Source organism: Pseudopodoces humilis, chromosome 18 (assembly GCF_049639895.1).
Source record: "Pseudopodoces humilis isolate 2021_Gansu_Grassland_sample_001 chromosome 18, ASM4963989v1, whole genome shotgun sequence".
Taxonomy (NCBI): Eukaryota; Metazoa; Chordata; class Aves; order Passeriformes; family Paridae; genus Pseudopodoces; species Pseudopodoces humilis.
In genome coordinates, this window is record NC_142217.1 from 12,741,287 (window position 1) to 12,757,665 (window position 16,379).

Sequence of the window (16,379 nt, forward strand, 5' to 3'; positions counted from 1 at the left end):
ATACAATAGAAGAACAAGCCCCAAGGCTGTGAAGAAAATATGACACTGCTACCACAAACCTCTGAAGGAAGTAACATCTTTTTTTATTTTCCTTGCTTAAAACTAAGATTCAATTAAATTGTTTTTGTGCTGTGGGTATGTGCATAGATAATGCCCCATTTATCACTACTTAATAAAAATGAAAGCAGCCCAGTGTCTAGGCTGGAGACCTCGTGAGCTTCACTGCAGGAGCACAGGACTGGAAAGACCCAAGAAAAGCAGAACCTGCCTGAGTATCATTCTCAGTTCCACTGTTCACTGAGGGCTCAGAGAGGAATTGATTCTTGCCTAAGTTTCTGCTGCTGTGAAGTGCTCATTGCACTGATGAATTCTAAACATCTGCTCCTAAATTAATTTATGTAGTCTCTTATTAAGCAAAACCTTGTGTATTTCTTGAGTATTTTGTGCAATACTTTTTCCAAGTGAAAGCAATCTAATGGTACAAACCCAGCTGTGCAGACTGCCATGGCAACAAATCTGAAGTGTGAAATGTTTCCTCTGTTGAATTCCTTAAGTTTTCCATTTTATATCAAAACACTTTGACATATGCTGACTACATTCTTTTTCCATCAGGAGAGCAGAGGCTCTATTATCTCCTGTCATCCCACTTTCTTCCCACCAAGTCCTTCCCTTACCTTGAAATTCCATGTGATTTCCTTATATTCCTGGCACTTTTAATTACATCTTCAAGAATTGTCAAAAATATTCACAGTTGGCAGCAGGGAAAATTTCCATATTATTACAAATCATGGCAGTAAAAGATTTTAAAACACAGGATTCTCATCAGAGTATTTATGAATTAAGCATAAAAACATACTTTAAAAAATCCTTTCTATCAGAAGTTCTTTAAAGCAAGATTTATAACCAGAAGTGAATCCATTTTATCTGGTTTAAAGAGCACTTGCATGCTTTTTTTCCCCCTTTTCTTAAATACATTATCCCAGAGGTGCTGCCCCAGGCACTGATGGGCTCAGCCTTGGCCAGTGGCAGGTCCACCAGAGTCTGCTGGAATTGGATCTGTTGGACATGGAGAAGTTTCTGGCAGCTTCTCACAGAAGCCACCCCTGTATCCTCTCCCTGCCTCTGCTATCCAAACCTTGCTGTGCAAACCTTGTTATGCAAATTACAGATTACAAAGTGAACTGAAAAGCCTAATTTTAGCCCCCCCCCAAATTTGCAGATTTAAGCTAAAATTTATCTTGAAATCAGTAGAATTTCTGCACTGTTTCTTATCTCTAAAACCTTTAAAAGATCATTTTGAAATGAATTCTGGTATTTGTTAATCAAAGCTGTTTTAGAAACTCCATCTGGTGGTCACTGGCAGAATGCTCTTGCAGTTCCTGAAAGCAGTAAGATCAGTAAAATGACTTAGATTTAAATTTATCTTCAGGTGGGGGGAAAATCAGTCCCAGTTTCTTGTTAAACACAGATTTTTACAGCTGGTCCTGCCTGCAGGCAGTGAGGGTATTGCTACAAGTATTTTTAGGAAATAAAATTAACCTCAACTTGGACAATCAATTGCTGCTGTAAGGGAAAGGCAGGTAAGAGACAATTCTGTTGCAAGAAACAAATCTCAACAATGGTTAATTAATGGCTAATGGTTTTGAACATAACAGAAGGATATTTAACCAGACCACTAGGTCTGACTATTCACAAAGAAGAAAATATTTATTAAAAAGCACATGTTTCTTGTATTGTTTAATGAAACATCTGTTACTAGTCATTGTGGTTGTCAAGATGCTCAAAGACCAAAGGAAGCACCATTCCCATTCAGTTCCAGAGCATTGTAATTCTTTCTAATTAAGAATGGTTTCACTAGTTCACAATGAAATAGATTTCTTACTTAAGAGAGAAGTATGAAATTTTTCAGGTCCAGCCTATGTGCGACTAAATAACCATTTTAGCACCTGAAGTGCTAGGCAGAGACCAGCTCTCTTACTAAAACTTGATATTAGAAAAGGCTTTTTCCCACCCTTTAGTAGACTATTATTTTGAAATACAGGCAGTTTTTGAGCTCTTGTAGCTGAGTTACACAGACGATTTACCTGTGTAAATTGAGGAATTTATTTTGTGATTGATAGAAACATTACTGTATAGCAGTAATAATAAAATACTGTTTATAAAATAACTAACATTACAAACAATGCTCAAACAAGCCAATAACAAAACCACTAACAGTGAACCACAGGCAAGGAACCCTGAGATGTGAAGGCAGCAATCACACAGCATGGAGCATGGCTGTTCTAGGAAAAAAGGAAGAAATGTTGATTTAGAAGCAGCCTCTGAGGTGCAGGTAATCATTAATAACCAGTGTTTATGGATAAACATTGCCAGCCTGGGCTTCTTAACCCCATCCAAGCAGAGAGAGTAAGACTATCAAATTTTACAATTTCACATAGCTCCATGTGCCTTATTTATAAGCATAAGCATCAGAATTCCATTTTTAAACACACATTTAAAAAACCCTTCCTAAACCAAACAAGCAGGGAATATACAATAAAGCCATGTGAGTTTTTTTGTTCTAAAACGAATCCATAAACAAAATTCCTTTAACTGTCTTCCAACTAGAAATTCTTGGTTCTCTGTACAACTTCCCTCATTTTTTGGGGTTTGGTGGGTTTGGGTTTTTTGGAGGAGGGATGTCCTTTTTAATGTCAAAGACCTTATGTTCTACAATGATTTAATCAAGGACACACATCTGCTTGCTCTCAAGACTAAACATATATAAAATTAACAGCAAGACCTTTCACAAGAACAGTTTTACATTGTGACTGGCAACTGTGCATCAATGTAACAAGAGCCCTAGAACAGATACTCCTCTCAAAAACAGTTTTGGGTTTTTTTTCCCCGGGAATTTTGAGGTATTGCATTAATATAAATGCCTTTAATGTCTTAAAATGCCACAAAGAAAAGCTTCCAATATTTAAGCTCAGCTGAATAGAGTCAAAGCAATCTTTGACTCACACAGTGGCTTATATCCCACATTCAAGTTATTTTTTTTCTTCCACAACAACAATAGAGGAAAAATTAAGGTGGAAATACATGGCAGCTGATGAAAAACATCTTTGAAACTAAATTGCAGTGTATTGTATGATTCAAAATTCCAGTAACAAAGCAACTGCTTTTCATCATAATACACTGGGGTAAAGGCAATAACAGTCATTTAATATTCCAAAACAATCCTGTCATTTTACACAGGGATGGTTTTCTTAACAACATTACATCCAAAAGGCAAGAAAAGATACATTAACTGAGAGGAGAAGACATCAGTGTGGCCTGAAAATAACCTTTGGGCTCCTCATGCAGGATTAACTCCCCAACAATAATCACTACCCCAGAGAATCCAGTCCAGTCCTTGGACTAACTGGACTAAGAGGCTGCTGCAGCCTCTGGTCTCCAGGATCCTTCATCAGCTGTGGCTGTTTGATGCAGCACCAAGCAAACACAAGCTCTAATGCTCAACTGAGTGTTGCAGCTCTTTGCTGAACAACTGATCAGGATTGTTCAGAAGGAAGATGAGCAAGACAGGATCACCATCTCCATAATACTTTACAGGATGGATCTACCTGAAGCCAGATAATAAAAAGACTGAAATCTCCAGGGTTGCAGCATCTCACAAGCCAGAAGCATTCAACAGTGTTTCTTAGGCAAGATGGAGAAGTTTCTCTCATCTGGCACACACGAATATGAGAGAAAGAGTCTTCACTTCAAATTAAACTTAATGTTAGGGATGTGTGCTCTGCTAAACACATCAGTAATATGGGTCAATTAAGAGAAATTACTGGTGTTGGTAAGAAAAAAAAAAGTCATTCACATCTGCTTTCTTTATAGCAACATCTGTCACTCAGTACTGGAGATATTTATTTTGCCAGATGAACAGTTGTGTTCAAAAATAAACCCAAGTTTTGCCCACCACAGCACACTATAGGTGGTTAGTGGCTGTACATGTTATCAGCCAATCCCTAAATATTGCCATAGCATCTCACAACTATTTCACTTCTGTAACTTCACCTTTCCTGCCTCCATCCTATCCAGAACATCATTATCACACATCAACCTTTTCCACTCACAGCAAGTAAATCAATACATGCTAAGAAATTTCACCAAATAATCATAAATTCATAAATCACTAATAAAAATAATTATGGCATTATGCATCATCCCAAACACAATCATTTAACCATTTTCTGGACCTTTTGAAACCTTTCTACAACTGAACACTAGTCTGCTTGCCACTATTTTCATATGACTTGTACCCTGTGATCATTTAAGCAAATTAAACAAACTGGTTTATTGTTTTTTCTAAGGAAAGATGCAGCTGGTCACACAACAGCAATATTTTACTTTTCTTTTACTAACACATTAACTGTGACAGTAACAGCACAGCAAGCTGCTGCCAAAACTCCACCTGTGAGTTCTTAACATACCTCAAAAATACTTTTGTTTCTGTAGATGAGGCAGAATTGTAGCTATTGAGATGGGAATCAGCCAAGTCTACACAGAATAAAGAATACAGAGTTGGGAAACTCTCATTTTCTAACCTCTATTTCTCCTCTGACTTTCAATTTATTCCATCTCCTTGGAAGAATAAATTTCTCAATAGCCAAGTTTCTCCACCTGTAAAATGTGATGCTTTCTGATGAGTGAGTCTCTCAAGCTGTGTACAGTTCTGAAATTGGGTTGTGTTACTTGCACCCGATTCCAAGTAGGAAACATGTTCTTGCCCCCTAAATACCACTGAATAATGAAGTTTAATACAGTTTTCAGACAAAGTATGAACTGATGTCTCTAAAGGTGAATACATTTTAAAGATGGAAGCTTTCTCTTCGATTACTTTTTAAAGATGGGAGGTGTAAGAAATAACTTCTCTCTTTTTACTTTTCCATTTCTATTTATACAATTTTATCCTCAGCAGATAAGTTCCCCCGGAGCTCTGCTTGCCCAGCCATTGTCAGAGCAGAGGTTACTGAGTAACAGGAAATGTGGCCTCAGCACTGCTGTGTCAGGGTTTATCTCTGCCCGGGAGTCACTCCTTGCTCGCTCATTAACTCGGAGTCACCAAAACCTTTGGAAAGAGTGGCTTGAATATTCCCTAAATTGGTGCACTCGTTGATTTGCCTCTCTGCTTTTACTAATAAACACCAAGGGCACAGCCTGATATCCTTGTGTACACCCACCCAAGGCAAATCCAAGGAGACTACAGCAGTTTGCTCCTGGTCCTCAGCCAAGAAATAATTTTAGTATCCCCCCATCTCCAGCAGGGCCCAAGGTTATCAATAACAGGCCTATTCAAAGCACTTCAGTGGAAAGTACAGCAACAAAACCACGTTGCAACTGTTCAGCATTGCCTCGAGTGCACAAGTGATCCATTCTGGAAGCTGAAAAGTTAAGCTGATGACCAAAACCTTCCTGAAATTTTTCTGTAATTCCAAAAACAATCATTTCACTATGCCTACATAGTCTGGTGTGCTCTCTGCATAGCCCTCAGTCCTAGAAAGAATAAGGTGACACTTGAAATTTGCATCTTTACTGTAAAACCAATAGAAAAATAAAAGAATCACCTGATTCGTATGTAATGACAATGCATATTTTTTCTTTACCATTCTTCATTGTAAGAATTTAATGGCAACAGAATGAGCCTGATTAGGGTACAGCTCACAGGGAATGCTACATACAAAACAGCTGCACTACACTGCCACATTGTCCAAGGTTTTCTGTAACAGTTTGGAGGAACTACTGTAAATAAAAGGGAAACAATAAACAACCTACCCAGACCAACAAACTGCTACATATAATGATCAAAGGCTCTGTGTGAATTATGGTATTCTGAATAAAGCTCATTGGAAATCACATTTCACAGAGCCCCTGAACTACTGAAGAACTGCTCTGGAGGACAGTTACTTCACAAAGAATGTGAACCTTCAACCTGAGAACTGAAATGTTTCTGAGCTACTGCTGCAACCCAAGACCCTCCATCCAGCATACCTCTAATCTCAAGGGATTATTTCGATCTGTAGTGCCAACCATCAGATGAAAATGTAGACTGAGTCTAAAATATCTTCTCCAGGTAATCCACAATTCTGATTTTGCAATTTAGACTCATACACATTTGTCTTATTTCATTTCTTTAAAGCGTTCTGGCAGTTCCCGTGTGGTTTTCAGTGAGCCTCTAAATTCAACAGGTAGCAAGTCATGAAAACAGAGTGCTGCTACACTGGTCACAAACTACCCTCTCAACCCACAAAAGCCACTGCAGGTTACTGAAAGATTACAACAGAAATGCCCTTCCCCATGAGCTGGTGTAAGAAAACATGATGTTACTGATACATCCCAGACAGATGGGCTGCACTAAAAAAAAATCATGAGCCAACCCTTTCTTGCTTATTTATGTCTGAGGTTTTAAGAACACTATTCAACATAGTCACTGACTGATGCTGAGCCAGACCCAAAACCTCCTTCACACTCAAAGTCTTGTCTTTTAACACCTCATGGCCATTGCAGAGCATCTGGAAAAATAATTATTTGCATTTATACAATAATAGGAATACCCCAAGAGCCAGGACCCTTGGAAAAATAGAGGTACACCTATTTTAATGCAGGGATCTTAATGGTTTGACATGCCCTGCTTTGTGTTGAGCTTTTGTTGTATTAAGCAAAGGGTGTGGTGTGGTATTTATTCCACAGGCTTTTCCTTTTCTAGACCTCTAGCACTTCAAACAGCGCACTGGGAAAAAATGTAATTGCAAAGGCTGGCCAGTGAGCGTAGGATTACTTCATGAACAGGAAAAAAAAATCCACTGGATGGCCTCACACACTTAGAAATGGCAGAGACAAACACTAGTTTTCTGTTCTAAAATATCTCATTGCAGAGGAGAATCTGAACTTTAAAGTCACATGATGATGAAACCATAGGTTTGCTAAACATGCAACGTGTATGGTTTGAATGACTTCAGCTAAGTTCCTGTTTCCCTTACAGAACTGCATGTTTTTTAGTCAGCAAGCGCCTGGATTTTTCACCGTGATGCACAGCAGCTGAAGAAGTTATTGTAATATACACACTCTGCTTTCTACAGAAATAGAAAGGGCTATAAGCTCCAAACAATAATTTCATCTGACATTTCTCAGTGAAAGGTTCAGCCTGTTGTTTCTGTGGAACAATTCCTTGAAAAGGTAAGTGTTTTATATTACTTTGAATATGCAATGTTTTATTCAAGAGGCTCAAATAGTGAAGCTAAGGTTGTAATTAAAAGTTTTTAGTTTTCCCTTTTTTAGCAATGTTTGAACTACACAAAGTAAAATACTGTATCTGGGAAAGGTCCTCAGAAAGCAGAAATGTATAATGACTGAAATTTGTGATGAAGCTGGGCATTAAGTAGAGAAAATGTGAAGACTTTTCCAGTAAGTACTTCACTCCCGTTGAACCAATGGGAGGTGGATGATGAAATACTGTTCAGTGGTGTGGACAAACAACTCCAACCGTTGCCTAAAACCAGTCTTTTAAAGGATGGACATTGTCAGATAACCCCACTACAGGCATTGTATAGGGCAGGAAACATCGGTGATGCAGTTCAGGGATTATGTTTAAGTTACTGTTAGTTCCTTTATATTCTAGAAAAGTAAAAACAAAAGCTTTCGGTTTCTCAGGAACTGCTACTTTTCAATAAGTTAAGGGTACGAGTTCTTAAGTCCTTACAACTTCAAATACTTGCCCAAGAGTAGGAATTGAGCTCTTACAAGAAAGATGAATATAGTATTTCACATTTTAGTCTCATATACTGCAAGCCTCCCCCCATCTTTTAACTTGGCAGATGTAGTGTGATCAGAAAGGACATCTCCCTCCAGATCACGTGTTCTCTTAAGTCGATGCAGGACAGCCCTACCAAGAGCAGAGTTTCACAAGCAATGTGTATTGCTTTATGACTGGATGAAGGAATATTTTCCTTCCAAAGGCTGGTGACAGAATGCAGAAAGACTGCCCTACCAAACCTTTTACAGAGGAAGAGTTCTGGCTGCCAAGGGAGAAACTCCCCTGGTTTAGGAGCTCTTCCTTCCAGACTTTAAATAAACACAAGTCTCCTTGAAACCAAGCTCCCCTTTTGCAAAATTTAAACATTAAAGTGAGGACAGGGAACCCAAAGCCAATGGAATTTTAGGGACTAGGTCCCCTCAGCACTGAAAGTCCTTTCACAACTTGCTATTTTTAAACTGCTTTCTGAACACTGTGCTCACTGTGTTGGAAGTGAAGGGGAATGTATCCACCGTGCTTCAGAAAGTGAAAATCAAACATATTTGCTTTAACTGCTGAATTATAGGGTGGAAACAGGGATAGAAAGAGGAAAAAAAATCCAAGAAAAAAGTGAGGCCACATGAAGTTAAGGAAGGATTTGTGACTGATGGTAAATTAAAGTAAGGGGGACCTGAGATAATGGGACAAAATACTGGAACAAAGACACAAAGACAAACCAAGTAGCATATTGCAGATTTCCCTCAGTAACTAATAGACCTGGCTTCTGCCATAGTTACCGTGACTAAATGGAAATAAAAAAGTCAGTTCATGTCATAGGATGTTGTAAGAGAAAAAAAAAAAAAAAAATCAGGTCTGGAGGTGTTTGCAGGGTAAGCTGACAAATTCCACTAAAAGAGTAGAGGACTTGTGTGCTGCTGTCAGCCCCTCCACCCACACCACAGCAGAGCATAAACATTACGTGCATTTGGAAAAAAAAAATAAAAAAAAAAATGTCCCTGCAGTAAATCAAGAACCAGACAAGATCTGAGGGAACACCAGGTCTTCGCACAGCAGAGGAAAATGACATAATAAATTCCCTATTTTTTTTTATGATAGAAACTCTAAGTATTTTGAAAAAAAACCACACAGCCAACTGTAGGAATATTCTGCAATAAGACATCATGTGAGAAATAAGCCACCCTCTGCTGCTCCCATGGAACATATATTTTTATTTTAAATTAAATTAAATTAGTACTACCAGAAGTCTGTAAAAATTTGCAAACATCAATACTATTATAGCAGAAGTTGTGAGCTCCTTCATCCCATTGTTATTCTAAGCATGAACTTGATACTTTGGGAATGTTTTAAAAGTGGAAAGAGAATTTCTAAGAGCTGCTTTACGTGATAGATGAGCACCTTACAGGAATCTCTACAGCTAGTCACTGTGATGTAAACAAATGTACAGAGAGGTTGTGCCATCTGGGACTGTTCCCAATCCATCAACTGCAGGGGCTGCAAGGAACTCAGGCTGTTCTGGGCTGGATTTATAACCCCAGCTTGAAAACCCTAATGCAGCCACTTCATGAGGTGGGTAACAATGCATCTTGGACACAGCTTGTATCTTTTTTGGACTCCTGGAAAGCGCTATGCATCCTCAAATTTCACTGAAATAATTATGAAGAGACAAAGTATTAAAAAATAAAAAAAAAAAAAAATTAAGATTGGCAGAAGGTCAGAAATATACAGGTAGGTGTGACCCTTTTGGAGAGAATGCACGTGTGTTCCAGCTTGGAGGAAGAACTGGCCATGTCTGATGGCACCCCCTGCACACGAGCCTTTCCTACCACAATCTCAGCCCCAAATTGCTCTTTTTTACAGTGAGACACCAGAACCAAATATGAAGAGTCCTTTACATTATCACTGTGATTCTTTTAAGCTTCTAGGAATAATTTAAGGGGGAAAGATAATAACTACAGCATTGACTTTAATCTTGCTTGAAAAACTAAAAATATTTCAGAATTGGCTACAAACTGCTAAGAGATATTTCTTCTTCTGTAATAAACACTTCATTGAATTCAAATAAGAATTATATTCACAGTGACTAGCCACAGAAAAGCTGCAAACAGCTTGCTCTTTTGGTAAAATTTTGTTTGTGTGGGAATCCTAAGGTGATTCCCTTTAAAGCAGCATACCTAAACATTTTTCCCTAGCTCAGAATTCTAATATTTACACAGATTATAATTATAAATATATGGTTGCACTGTTATTTCCCTGAAGTGAGCATGTTGATTCTAGGCTGAAGAGATTCCTTTTGTTTAGTTTAACTCCTTCCTCAGATGAGGTAATTTAAAAGACATACACTTAGGTGAGAATAATAGTATTTCAATGGAGAGGAAGCATCGATATTAATTATTTAACAATAATATTCATGTCTGTGGTTACAACTGAAACTGTTTCAAGCATCCATCTTGACACCAAATGAGGACAAAACACATCCTTAGCCTCTGCCTGACACTAGGTTATCAATAACAGACCACATGTGCATGCAGGTGGGCACAGGAAGAGAACCAAGATGATGCACTTGCTTGCACAGTAAGATGCAGTTACTGGAATATGCTGCATTAAGCCTTACTTTGTCTTAAATACCCAAAGAGTATTTAAATAAAATTAAAAATATGTTGCTATGGTCATCATTTAACCCAGTATCAGTACCAAGGCCAGGTCCTGAGCAAATTCATTCATGTTTTGGCACCTTTTTTTTGCCCCTGTAATTTGATATAATGTTTCCATATGATTTCCTGTGAAACCCCAAACTACATCCTTTGTTTCCTGTGCAATGATGTTACCAGAAAAACTGAATGTTGCTAAATTATTCGAAGATTCTTTGCAAGGACAGTGAGCACAGTTAGTTGGCCCATAAAAGCTGTTGAGAAGATAATGGAGATGCTCACAGTACCAGAACTGAATTCTTCCATTCAGCCCTGCAAAAGTCCTGATGGAATTTGCAGGTAACACTGTAGGCTCTGGTGGAACAGCTCTAAATGTAAATATTTCCTAACCTTGAATCCACAGTATGGGATGATAACAGAGTTTCTGTTGGACACAATCCTTCACCAGATTAAGTTTCAAATCCCTCTTCTAACAAAAGATCAAAATTTGACTTACAGTTTCCTTCATTCTTGAGATTCCTCCCAAGTATTTAAGAAATTAATTGTAGAAGTTAAAGTTTCACACACAAGAATTGCTCATATTTAATAAACTACTTTTAAGCTTCAAAATTATATTGACTCTTAACTTGCTTCAGACACTTCTGCATGTTTTGCCCATCAATTCTTTCCTGCATGGTGCACCCCAGCTCAGAGGCTGGAACAGTCTGACCAGCCAATTTTCCCTCCTGCAAGACCACCTGTAACACAAAACATCTTCCCTGTGTGCATCAGTCCTTCCTGAAAATAACCTTCTCTACAAAGGAAGAAACTCTGCCTTTAAAAAGTGACAAAGAACACTGTTGAATCAAAACATAACTCCCTGCTTTTCTATAAATGAAATTATAATTATGTAAGATTATATACACATTTAATCAAAGCCACTTTGATAAGTCAACTTTTCTAATTAAAACCAGTATTAGAATTCTAATTTTGAGGAGAGATTAGAAATATCAGAAATGTGAAGTAGTGTCAGAGGTAACAACCATAAATTAACTGTCAAACAGTATTAAGACACTGACTTATCTATAATGAGCACTGCTTAAAAACATTAATGCATCTCTATGAATTTTCACCAATTTAACATTACTTTCATTCTAAGAGTTAACATCACTAGAATCCCCTTATGGAAAAGGCATTATGTACAACTCAGTATGCAGCTTCTTGCCACTGTGACTTATAGAAACTTCTGTAAGGAGAACTCCATGGTCCTGTCTTTGCCTGCTTGTTCAGACCAGCTTTAGGTAAAACAGAACAAAGTAAAAACATCACAGTCTAACCCAAAATTGGAATCTTTGTGAACAAAGAAGATCTTTTTTCTCAGAAAACACTTTACTCTGTAAAAAAGCCTGTTTGTTTAACCTTTTTCCAGGGCTGAGGAACATCTTTAATCAGACGTTCCAAATTAATTAGGAATAGTGGGTTCATTATCTCATGTTTAAGTATATTTATTCTTTGCAACTAAAAAAAGTATTATTTTCTGTATCAATCAGTACGAGGTGCACAGAAATTTCCTCTTAGAAATTAAGCTAATTATGCTTTTAGGTGGTCTGGAAAATTTATATATCCATATCCATTACAGTTTTTCACGAGTACATATTATGATCTCATAAAAGCTTTTTGTCAGAAAAAAAAAAGGAGCCTCCAAGCATTTATACAGTAACAAAATCATTATATCAACATATCACAGAGTCATTATAGCTACCAGCCTATCCATATTACTCTCAAAATTCCCTATTTCCAGGAATTTATAATGCAGCTGTAATAAATGGTCCTTGCTAAAACTTTATCAACAGGTTTATAATGCACCAGTAACCGTTTTCTCAAAGTTGAGCATTCAGGAAAGCATTATTTTTTGCTGTTTTATGCAACAGCTACATCTAAGAACTGACAGTGTTATTAATGTATAAGGATGTTTTAGTATAAAAGCAGTTTGTTCATAACAGTTCTTAAACACTCTCATTAATTTTAGACGGGCTCCTCAGTACAGACTGCAGTTATGAAAGGCTTTTTTTCAGAACAGAAAGGAAGCAAAACTAAAACAAAGAAAGGAATGTGGCTCGTGCCTCATATTGTGATTATCTTTGCATTTTCTTCAGTATGTGGTGTGAGATTGCAGCTGGGTTCAAATGATACAAAATTCCCACCCTTGTGACAGGACAGAGGAGCTTTTTGTGGCTGCAGCTGCTGCCCACACACTGGATTGCCCTGCAAACCGCCTTGGCCTTTTTTGGCGAGATGGGGAGGAAAAGCAGCTCCACCTAAACAGTGCCAGCTCCTTCCTCACCCACTGAACAGCCAGTGTTCCATCTATTCCACAGGCAACATCAGAGTGCTGGCTCCTGGCTGCCCACAAAGCTGAGCTGCAGCAAGTGAGGGAAAGGGGGCAGTGGTAAGAGCAGAAACCACATGAAAAATTAAAGGGCAGATTTCTCTGGTTAAAAATAATTTCAAGCTAACTTGGGTAGTAACACAGGAGTGTAAAATCCACCAAGAAATTACTGCATTTATTCTGAACAAATGGTTCATACGCCTGACTGCACATAATATATTCATTGCAAAAACAGGCATTAAAACTGTACTTTAAAACTTGTTTCACCTTCCTTTTCCAGTTCAGTTTCAAACACCACTGAGCAGGAAATAAGCACAGTGTGGAGAGAAAGATGACTTCTCACAACATGACGTGGATCAGCTACCCAAGCAAAAGCCAGCCTTTCACCTCCCCAGAAGAAATCGAAGCTGTCATAGCTTCTCAAAACATCATATCCAGACTTATGCACTGTTACATTGCCTTTTTTGTACCCACAGGATTAATAGCCAGCATATGTATTATGATCATTTTCATAAAGAATCATTTGCAGAACAAAAGAACAAGCTTGGACTTACTTCTGCTACACTTCACCATCAGCAATATCATAATGGTTTTTTTATCCTTTACTGTCATCACTAGACCTGACTATTTAATAACAACCCACCTCACCTGTAGCGTACTGTCATTTTTTTTCAACTTTGCTTATTTCAATTCTCAGTATGTTTTCATTTTGACACTCCTCACACTATTACTGGAGAGATTTCCACCATGGACTGCTCTCTGCAAAGCCACCCAAAGACCCATCCTGTGTGTTGGGCTTGTACTCGCATACACCTTCTGTTTGTCTCTGACGGAGGCAGTGCTGGTTGGCACTGATAACTATCAGCTGAAAGCACACTGCCAGCTGGATCCGTTATTTGCGTGGCCTGAATACGAGATTGTTAAATTCACCTTTGGGTTTGGGATTCCATCATTACTCCAGATCCTCTGTTTTACTGTTCTGTGGGCTAAAGAAGCACCTGCTGGAGCTCCAGCCTTGCAGCAGCACATCCGCGCTCACCTCGCTGTGTATGTGATCAGCGTGACAATATTTATTTGCCGCCTGTTTTATAATGTCATGATTCTCTTCAGGACAACCCTGAAACTACAGAGGAGCATTGGAACTACAAAGAACGAGCTTGTGATGAACATTGCAGAAATAGTGTTATTCTGTGAGAGCTGTGCTAGTTTGGTAGTTATACTTTGTTTTCATAAACCATGCAAGGATGAAGTACTTAAAGTCATGCAGAAGTGCCGAAGGAAAACCCGTGCCAACAATCACCTTGAAATAGCAGAGACAGCCACGACCCATCAAAGTGGGTCTCAGTAATACCTGCTCTTCTAGACAACTGTCAATCCACTTTGCTTTTTAGCTTGTGGGTTTTGGTTTGGTTTTTCACTTCCTCAAAAAAAGGGCAATTGTTCCTTCTTTAGAACCCAAACCTGGCCTATCTTACAGCTAGCAGTACTGGAAGAAAAAAGATGGTCAGTTCTAGTACTTACAGTGATCTGTGAGAAACCTTCCAGGGTCTGGGGCTGTTTGGGGTTTTTTTCATATATATATATATTTAAATCATCTGGTTAACTGCAAGCATTTCTTTTAAGTCATGTAGAAAGATGAGTACTGTTGCCATAGAGCTGTGCTTCTGTAATAATATCAGTGCCCTAGCAGAGCTGCAAACAAAAATGTGGCAAAAAGCAACAGTGAAAAAAGGTCAAAATCCACAGTCAGAGCATTTTCTCAGGTGTGCTTCCTCCTTTGACTTCTTACCCTTCAAACTACTTATTTCTGTAACACCAGTATATAACTGGTATATATAATTCCAGTGGCAGCAGCAGTGAATTTTTTTGTCTGAATTCCTATACCAAAAAAAAAGAATGAAAAAAAAAAAATCAAATTAATGGAAACACGGGTCCATAAAGAAAAGCTTTGGGTCCTTTGTGAGGCACTGAACTGGAAAGATCAACAGGATGGCTAATTAAAACTTTGTGCAAGAATGAAAGCCTTTTGTTAATGTACTCTCAGCTTCCACTTTGCATTTAGACTTACACAATTATTGATTTAAGCCATTCCTGATGAGTTCATTCAGAAGTAAGAAGTCATTGGAAGAGTCACACAGTATTCAGTAATACACTAACTGAAAAACAGAGAAAAGCCAGCCCAGAACAGATGAACTGAGGTGTATTTTTAAGAAGGCAAACAAAAACCAAGCCCCAGTTCCTAACTGGAATCAAGGCTCTGCTGGAGACAAGATAGAAGCATTGTGCATTTAGATGAGAGTTGATGGGCAAATGGTGCAAAAAGAGGGGAAAAAATGTGAATTAGAATAAAACAGCTGTGGTGCAGGAGTTTGGATGAAGCCCTGCAGGATCAGTAGCTGATGCAGGCTGAGATGGAGGTGCAGAGCTGTAAATGCTTGCTTTGAGCATTGTTACTGCCACCAAATCTGGCCAGGAGCCACATTAGGCATTTGCTTCAGCTTCATCCTCTTAGAAAGGTGGAGAACATGGAAACAGGAAAAGCGCAGAATTGTACTAAAACTTGGATAAGGACGTAGTCTTAGATAGCAAAGTTATAAAAATACAGCACTGCGATGAGGAAGTAACTTGAAGAGTTCCGAGAAAAGCTATTTTGACGATTAAATCAGTGCCTTTGTATGAAACCCGGGTGCTAAAGGAACTGAGAGGGTTTTTTTGCAATTATATCCTTTGAAAGATCTTCCTGATGGGGTGCAGATTTGTGTGGGGAGCTGGTGTAAATCAGCATGGGCTGCCTAAGATGGAAAAGCAGGAACGGATTGATCAAGATGAACATCTTTCACAAGACAACAGCCAAGTGCAGAAATGGAAGAATAACAATCATATGGAATATAGATCAAGTATCTAGAGATATGGATCTAGTCTTGGACATCCGAATCCTGGAACGTATGGACCATGACTGTATCACATGCAAATAAAGGGCAATGTGTAATCCCACTATGACTGTAAGGACCAACATTTCCGCAAGATGTAAAAATCAGCTGGTAAGATGTCTGCATTACATTGTGTCAGCCTGTTCCCCTGCTCAATTTTGTTCTGCTGCCAGCATGAACAGATGGATAATTAAAGAACTCTACATATAAACAGATCATTATAGAACGTGGTCAGAAAGGAAGTACGTAGATAAGAATCATCTCTTTGAACACAAGAGCCAATTTTATACTTGTGAAAAGAATTCTCAGATGGCATCAGGTTTTGTTTTGCACCTGAGAAGAAGGAGATTAAACAACACAGACCAAAGATCAGCCATGCAGAAAGAAGTCTGAAGAGATGAGTTGTAAGAGCTGTACATCAGTGAAAAAGCTGACAGACTGAGTGAAAGAATATGTCAGAAGATGCAAGCTGTTTATCCCAGCTCAGAAAGTCCAAGTTTCAGCTGCACTGTGGATTAAGGAGGGTATTTTGTAGTACGGGAATTATGTGCAAATGATTCTACTTTATTTACAGCTTCCATACATTTTATATTTAAGGATGAAAGAATAAATATTGTGTTGTTTCTGAGTCCTGAGTTACTTTGAAA

General features: G+C 38.4%; 2 protein-coding genes across 5 annotated transcripts in view; one reads left to right on the plus strand and one right to left on the minus strand.

The window, feature by feature from the left end:
- The window catches only part of CHLSN (cholesin), a 120,501-nt gene that overhangs the window by 81,343 nt on the left and 22,779 nt on the right, over window positions 1-16,379 (minus strand). The window lies entirely within an intron of this gene.
- LOC106628190 (uncharacterized) lies at window positions 7,013-16,360 on the plus strand. Its single transcript, XM_014252652.2, has 2 exons — window positions 7,013-7,209; window positions 13,083-16,360. Exon 2 carries the CDS (start codon window positions 13,134-13,136, stop codon window positions 14,148-14,150), a length of 1,017 nt encoding a protein of 338 aa, XP_014108127.2. The 5' UTR covers window positions 7,013-7,209; window positions 13,083-13,133; the 3' UTR covers window positions 14,151-16,360.

Excerpts from the sequence above, each read along its gene's own strand:
- LOC106628190 (XM_014252652.2), top strand. The coding sequence starts at position 13,134 with ATGACTTCTCACAACATGACGTGGATCAGCTACCCAAGCAAAAGCCAG.